The sequence below is a fragment of the Salvia splendens genome, chromosome 2 (assembly GCF_004379255.2).
Source record: "Salvia splendens isolate huo1 chromosome 2, SspV2, whole genome shotgun sequence".
Lineage (NCBI taxonomy): Eukaryota > Viridiplantae > Streptophyta > Magnoliopsida > Lamiales > Lamiaceae > Salvia > Salvia splendens.
The window spans coordinates 13,151,983-13,159,981 of record NC_056033.1 but is presented as its reverse complement, the minus strand read 5'-3'; the positions used below and the strand labels follow the sequence as shown (position 1 = coordinate 13,159,981).

General features: G+C 40.1%; 1 protein-coding gene across 5 annotated transcripts; it reads right to left on the bottom strand.

Annotated features, from left to right (window-relative positions):
* Nucleotides 1-934: 934 nt before the first annotated feature.
* On the bottom strand, nucleotides 935-4,076 carry LOC121788852 (major antigen-like). 5 transcript variants are annotated; one of them, XM_042187456.1, is made up of 5 exons: nucleotides 3,817-4,076; nucleotides 3,117-3,440; nucleotides 2,885-2,989; nucleotides 2,554-2,658; nucleotides 935-2,477 (listed from the first exon to the last, which is right to left on the bottom strand). In XM_042187456.1, exons 2-5 carry the CDS (start codon nucleotides 3,363-3,365, stop codon nucleotides 1,131-1,133), a joined length of 1,806 nt encoding a protein of 601 aa, XP_042043390.1. In that variant the 5' UTR covers nucleotides 3,366-3,440; nucleotides 3,817-4,076; the 3' UTR covers nucleotides 935-1,130. The 5 variants fall into 5 exon arrangements, with proteins under 5 accessions (XP_042043390.1, XP_042043394.1, XP_042043387.1 ...); XM_042187460.1 differs by having other exon boundaries at nucleotides 935-2,468; XM_042187453.1 differs by lacking the exon at nucleotides 2,554-2,658 and having other exon boundaries at nucleotides 935-2,468; nucleotides 3,117-3,564.
* Between the last annotated feature and the right edge of the window lie 3,923 nt (nucleotides 4,077-7,999).

Here is a 7,999-nt window from a genome sequence, read left to right as displayed (position 1 = left end):
ACCAATCCGAGAGCACTACCGGGACGTATCTCGTCTTGCGGAAAGAGACCTCCTTGACTCGCCTAACTACTCTTTACGGTTTACTATTTCGTTTTTCCATTGTAATTTCGTTTCAGTTTTCCATTCGGTATTCCTTCTTTTGAGTTGTATTACGCTCGATTTTTATCTCTTATAGTCTAGAAACCAACAGACATCGTAATGAATTTTAGGGGTGACCTGATCAGACCACCTGTTTGTTTGCGGTCGGACCAGTCAAACCAGTCAGCCCGGTCTGGTTTTCAAACATTGCTTGAAAATGATGCCGCCACATGAGACAATCATTCATTGAATCAACATGTATATATACAAAATAAAATAAAATAAAATAAAACAATCCGTAGCTTCCAGCTGTATCTGGCAATTATATGCGTGCATGTTCTCAAATATCAAAATAACCCAACACACCTTAGTAGTACAAATTTATAATTACAAAACCATGCCCAAAACCATGTGTTTTGTAAGAAACAAGATTTTGATGGGATTAACATTCTTGTGGTATTAATAAGGTGACAAACTTTCATTTTATGTATTTAGTGTCTAGGCAGTTTTCCAAGTTAGCATGCACCAGGTGGACAGTTTTCCGCTAGCAATTACTCCACTTCTCTCTCTCTTGAAAGGGTCGTTTTAGAGAATCAGTGAGTGAATTGAATGTTTGGATTCATAGTCTATAAATTTTGCATTATTGTAATGAAACTTTTGTAATCCAAAAAGTAAATGTATCACAAAATCAGAAAAGGGTTTGTGGGAAGCAAGGAGCAATCACTATCTGAGTAGCCAAAAACTGACATGATTCAGGAGGTTGTACTATGATGATTAAATAACATGGGACCAGCAAAAATAGTGCATTCCACAATTATTTGGTTAAACTCTAAGATTACCCTAAAAAGCTAAGCAGTAGAAATTTCAACATATAACACTTTCATTGCTGCAGAGGCAAAGTAGCATAATTTATACAGTTAAAGACTTATATAAATCTATGGAAACAAAAGTTTCTGTTTACAATCCTGAATTCATGAGATAGGCCACATTGGGGGGAAGTTTTCACCCTTACCCCGACAAGGAGGTGCGACGAAACGCCTCACCTTAAGCAGCTAGCCATGACATGGCACAGTCACACCACCATTGGGAGGATCCTCCTTTGAAGGAGTAGCCAAGTCTTGAGAGGATGCATTTCTTGAAGTGGAAACTATATGGTCTCTTAGGTCTTTGATCATGTTGTATCTCTCGAGCTCGTCTTTGATGTCCTTTTTCTTCCATGGCATCGATGAGAACTCAAACAACCCTCTCCTGTCAAACATGTCTAGAGTTTCTTGTTTGTTCCCATCTGACAAAATGGCTGCTTCTCCTACTGGGGGTGGTGGTTTCTTGATCTTTCGTGAGATGGATTTTCTCCTCTTCGACTCTGCTTTGGCAGCGTCGCCCCATTGGAAGCTCTGGCTGATGTCATCCATGTTTAGTTCGATGGAGTGGAGGTCGCTGTCAGCTGAATCGTCCTCCTCCTCATCTTCATCATCGTCGTTGTCATCTTCTGGTTCCTCTTCATGTTTATTATCTTTGTTTAGGGCTGAAACATCCATAATGCCATCTCGGTTTTTACCTTGGTACTCATATGGGCTAGGAAGCGTCTCCCTCAGGTATCTCTCTAGCTCCTTGATCTTGTCATAGCTCGGAGAGCCATCACCTTGTTGCTCTACGCCATTCTTGGACTTCAAGTAGGCCTCGAGCTCGCTCCTCAACGTGTCAACAAGCGCGTTTTTCTCCTCAAATTGATACTTGGCCTCTGCAAGCTTCATCTGCACTCTTTCCTCACGCAGCACATCAGCTAACTGGAGCATCTCTCTCTCCTTCTCCACCTCTTTACAGACTTTATCCAAACGCCTCTTGAGTTCCTCCACCTCAGCCCGATCCTCCCCTATGCCCCGAGCCAGTTCATCACACACTTGCTCAAATATCTCCCTGGCCCTCTTCTCACTCTCGAGCTCCTTGCTCATCTTCGTCAGGGACTCCCTCGTCTGTGCCAGTTCTACCCCGAGCTTCTTGTTCAGCCTCTCCGTCTGTCTCCTCATTTTCCTCTCGGTTTCAAGCTCTACATTTACGGATGCAATGGCACTGCGAATCCGATCTTGCTCTTTCAGTTTCCAAACTAACTTCTCCTCTTCTAACTGCTTTACCAGCACACCAATCTCACCCCCCTTCCGTTGCTCTTGGATCAGCTTACTTACATGGATGCAAGCCCGGTCCAGCTCAAACTTTAGGGCCGAGAAAAGGGATAAACGCGTAGAGTTCTGCTCATCAAGATGGCTAACGCGGCTCATCACTTTGAGCAACTCTTTCGAAGTTATGAGGCCGTTATAGACATCCTTGAGACGATTCTTGGTTCCAACTACGTGTCTGCATGGGCTCCGCGCATGATTCTGCGCCAGATCAACCTGCATCGTCTACATTAACCACCAAATTTTTTCACCTTCTCTAGAACATTCCAATCAAGAAGAAACAAATGAAAGTGCTTCTAACCATATGGAGACAAACATTTGACATGATAGGTATAGTGGTGTCACATAACAAAAAACAAACCATGTTCTCAGCTCCACAGCAACACCATACGGTTTTTGTCCATTTCTGTCATGAATCAAAGTTTCACTAAAACCACATTTAGTCTTAGTTGTTCCTAATAAAGAAGCAAATGCTTGATGCATCTTATCGACTTAATTCAAGAAAATGTGTTGGATCTCCGAATCATGTTCCACCAAAGGGAACTAAGTTCCTAATCAAATCTTGCCAAATCCTTCAATAACCATCTTCTTCTAGTAAAAGGACATTTCAACATATTACTAGAAAATCATACCTCAAGGAGGCAATTATGAGGAGATTTAGTACTATCCAGCTTCTGAGAACTTGCTGATGCTCTCCTTCTGTGGCTGGCCATTTTAGGTGGATGAGGTTCCATTCTCTGCAAAACAACATCGAACACGGTTTATGGACCGAATCACCACCAAAATCCTAATCAAAACTAACACAACAACAACAACAAGTAAATATCAGATAAGTGTGTCCATGTATAAATGCACAATCCCCACCTCAGCAAGAGGACTACGAAACGGATCAGACAAAACAAGAGCCGTTGATCCCAATTCTAGCATCCTAACAACTCCCCCAACCTCACTCTTCCTATCATCCAAACTCTCCCTCTCCACTCTTGGTGAAGGCAAGCCATCAATCTCCCAAAGAGTGGCAGCCAGTTTTCGGGCTGAAATCGACAGCTCCCTCGCCTTTTCATCACCCTTTGTGGCCACATAATTGAGTGATGGTGATTTGGAGGTCATCATCTTCCACCTAGGAACAGGGGTGGTGCTTGACCCCGGTCGTTTCCCGACCCAAAAAGCGCGCTTCAACCGGTTATTCTGCACCAACGATGATGAAGAAGATGATGAACAACCCCTCTTTCTCACTTTGCATTTTCTCCCTCCAATTTTCACATCAACATTGATCAAACTCTGCCTCGGCATTCTCCAACAACACCTATATCTAACGTTATTCTATATCATAATTAATAACGTCCTATGCCAAAAAATTAATCTTATCTTATACTCCAAAAATCAAGAACTAGCCAACGCCAAAATCACTCCAACAGAAGGCCTAAACAGATCTAGAGACAAAAAAAAGGGTGGTCTAAGAATGGTAAGAAATGTAAACATTTTCTTCTTTGTAACTGACAAAGTTGAGTTGTAAACTGTTTTTTAAGTAGTCAAAAAAGAAAGGGTGTAAATTTGAACGTACCAGGTATAATGTAGTGTCTTTTTGGAGTAGGGAATGAATAATTTGAGACCCCTTTGTGAAAAGTTGGGCTCTGATTTTCAAAATTCCAGAGAGGGAAAGGAAAAGAGAAGAAGATACATGTGACAGTGTAGTTGCAAATGAGGCAACTGTCAAAGCTTCATCTTCAAGTGCAGTTGGGAAAAAGTGGTGTGTGTGTGAGAGAGAGAGAGATTTCAAGGAGTGAATCTACAAACCATATTCATGGAAAAGAAAAGGTTTCTCAAAATATACAGAGAAGACATTTTAGACATAAGACCAAGACCAGTGATATAAAAAGAGAAGATAACGACGTGGCATACACGTGAGCATCAAGATGATACGACCGCCATTGTTTTTTAATTTATTAAAACATTTTTAAAAAGTGCTGAAAAAAATGAGTGTTATGGATAATAATAATAATAATAATAATAATAATAATAATAATAATATCGGCGTACTATTATTAATCAATTTGATATGGCGTATAAATTTTTTTCCTTCTCTGATTTCTTGCCTTTTTGTGTGTAGAATAGCGCGCGCGATAAGATAACTGTGTACCTTGAACCAAAAATAAACTTGTACTACTCACTCACGAAATACTACTCCCTATATGAAGCAAAAATTAGCAGCCGAATATCAGTAGATTATTTTAATAAAATTGGCTCGTCATCATAACTATACAGAAATTCGTTAAATTTACGAATTTTAAATATAGAGTTAATGAGATTTTATTAATTACTATCTTCTTTAATTAGTTGATACTAATTATATGACCGTTTATATGATATTTCCTACCATACTTTTACTTTTATGCTCAATTTTAGTTAGAGAGTAATTTTTACTCTCTCTGTCCAATAATATTTAAGAGTATGTAGTTTTTAATTTTAAGATTGGTTTACTAAAAATGAAACATTTCTAAAAATAACATTCTCTCTATTTTTTCTTCTCTCTTACTTTACTCTCTTTTCATTAACTCACAAAACAAAACTATATAAAATCTCATGCCGAATGTTTCATATTTAATGGCACGGATGGAGTATATTTTTGTGTGAAGGAAGAGCAATTCCTAAGAGCATCTCCAATGGCGGACGTCCGGTCGGACATCCGGTCAGACGTCGCGACGGGCGACCCGGACGTCCGCCATTGTGGCGTTTAGGGTTGGATACGGACGTCCCGTGAGGACGTTGGGTGTCCTCGGACGTCCCTGTGACGGGCGGGCGGACGTCCGCCACTGTGGCAAGGGTCGGACGTCCCGCTCGGACGTCCGAAATTTTTTTATTTTTTTTAAACCCTATATATACGGCTCGTTGAACTTCATTTCATTTGCACCACTTGTTGTTAACAAGTTTCTCTCTTCTTTTACTACAAATTTCATTTCTACTTTTAATGGAGAACGATAGGAACTCCCCGGCCACGAGCGAGTCGCAGACTCCGGCGTTTCCCATCGACCTGGAATGGGACATGGGTGGGGGGCATGGGTGGGATGATGTCCCCTTATATGTACAATTGGATGAGACAGATGGGTGGTATGGGTGGTATGATGCCCAGGGCAGCCGGGATGGGGGGCATGACCCCAAATATGATGATGTCGGGGATGGGGATGGGGATGGGGATGGGGATGGGGGCATGTTGAATTATGTATTTTTCTTTTTTTGAATGACTATGTATTTTGCTTTTTTCTAACTATGTTTTTTTTTATGTTTTATGAATATGTATTTTTACCCGTATTTTACTTTCCCGTATTCCGTGTCAAAATTATATTTCCGTTTTTACGTAATTAAATTATTGTGATTTTTTTTATTGCGGGATGTCCTAGTGGGAAGGGCGGACATAGGAGGGGATGTCCTAGTGACGTGGCAGTGGGATGGGAACTCCTAGTGACGTGACAGGAGGTGTTTTTGGGATGTCCTAGTGGGATGTCCGCCCACTGGAGATGCTCTAATGAGATCGCAATGACTCGTAGAGCAGTATTTAGGTTTGGTTTTAACGATTATGGTAAATCTGCAAACAGTGGTCACATGAATTTTGTAAAATATGTGAAGAATGTCCAATTTTCAATTGTACGAATCACAATATTGGTAGTCGGTAGACGTCCCATCCATAGATGGGCAATGGTCCACTTTTGGCGGAATGGCATAAGATTTATTAATTTTTACAGAAATTAAAATACATTGACGTCATCTAGTAGCGGTAGTTCATATCATGTGGAGCGATTTTGTTTAATTTTCTAATTGTTCTACTTAGGGCTGATAATTCGGTCATCGGTTAGTCGGTTAACCGATGACCGAACCGAACTCCTCGGTTCTCGGTTAATTTCTAATTGTTCTACGTAGGGCTGATAATTCGGTCATCGGTTAGTCGGTTAACCGATGACCGAACCGAACTCCTCGGTTCTCGGTTAACCGAGAACCGCCCCATCTCGGTTATCGGTTAATTTCGGTTCCCATCTTCAAGTGTTGATCAGTTATCGGTTAGAACCGATAACCGATCGGTGTGACCGAATTTAGGACCGAAAAACCGATTAAATACCAAAAACGCAATATAGCGCAAGTGGTGGCTAGGCTGGGAATTTTTCGTATGAAATGTCCAGGGATCGATCCCCATGAACTGCAAAAACTTTTTTTTTTAAAATTCGGTTCCGGTTCGGTTAATTGGAACCGAACCGACCCTATTCGGTTAGGAACCGAACCGAACCGAGGCCAATTCGGTTTCGGTTCCGGTGCTTCAATTTCGGTTTCTTTTGATTTCGGTTAACCGGGTATTCGGTTCGGTTAGAACCGAACCGACCGAATACCCTGCGCTAGTTCTACGAAAGTAGAATCTGTATACGGTGTACTTACCTAAAACAATTGCATGTTCCTAGTTATATACTACTCCAATCCAATGTAGTGCACATAAAATAATGTAAGGCGGTGAATAGTAGTCGCAAATTTTGACTCGTATCTTTGCATTTACATTTTGTTCCCCGCGATTTTATGTTCATTCACGAATCACGACGTAGGATAGACTAGAGAGACATAGTTGCAGGCAGGCATATTTATTACCTGGAGTTGTCAATATAGAACTATCTTCAAGTTCTCAAATATGCATGATAAAATTACAGATAAAATAAATTTATTAAAGGAGAAAACTAAAATATGTCAAATTCGAAGGAGGGAGAATGCAAAATGTTGGAAGAGGAAGGGCCATGAGCAAATACTATACTGCAGAAGGTACGATGTGGTATAAATATAATAATTGAAATCTACAAAAATAGTTTTACAAAACAGAATAAAACAGAGGAGGGAAGGGGAGGGAATTGAAGAGGGGCCCATTTAAACGGCTCCAAATAAGAAATACTAATAGGCTAACGGATTTATAATTATAGAAATTGTGGATTTGACGGAATCATAAAACACTCGCATACCGATAAACTAGAGGGGGCCGGCCTTCCCCACATGACTAGGCCCCCACCCCCCAATTCCATTTTCATGCACCAATATTTTATTTTTATGACCATGTGTTTGGATTTTTTATGAGTACAAGATTGTTTAGGTTAGGTGGTGCAGATTCTACGTTTGTCGGCAATATATTTTGCTGTTGCCAGCACATGATTACTATTTGGGTGTTTTTGAGATTCAAATGTTAAAGAAATTTGTTTGTTTTGACTTATTAGTATCTCCTTTTCATACGCTAATAAATAAAATTTTTAAAAAACTATGTTACATCTAATACCATTGCTATTGGGTATTAATATGTGACCTTAGATATTATCATACTACCACTTGAAAATCTCGTTCTTTGTTTTATATGGGGTGGAATTGAAGTTAAGTACATTGAACATAGTTGTAGAAATCCTTATGAAGAAAAAGAAAAACCATTGGGGGAGCTGAGTTTTTCCGAGTTCGAGATTTTGACTACTAATTACTCCCTCCGTCCCCTAATAGGAGTCGCTCTTTGACCGGGCACGAGTTTTAAGAAATGTAGAGAAAAGTTTGTTGAAAAAGTTAGTGGAATGTGAGACCCATATTTTTATATTGATTTTATAATAAAATGTGAGTGGAGTGAGTTAGTGGAATGTGAGGTCTACTACCATTTATGGTAAAAATGAAGAGTGACTCTTAATGGGGGACGACCCAAAATGGAAATTAGCGACTCTTATTCGGGGACGAAGGGAGTAGTATTC

What these genes read in the sequence shown, in the direction of transcription:
- LOC121788852 (XM_042187453.1), bottom strand. Translation starts at nt 3,545, where the DNA reads ATGCCGAGGCAGAGTTTGATCAATGTTGATGTGAAAATTGGAGGGAGA. An exon ending in TTCGTAGTCCTCTTGCTGAG is followed by an intron (nt 2,990 to 3,116) that starts GTGGGGATTGTG and finishes GTTGTTTTGCAG; the next exon opens with AGAATGGAACCTCATCCACC. An exon ending in CTCATAATTGCCTCCTTGAG is followed by an intron (nt 2,469 to 2,884) that starts GTATGATTTTCT and finishes TAGACGATGCAG; the next exon opens with GTTGATCTGGCGCAGAATCA.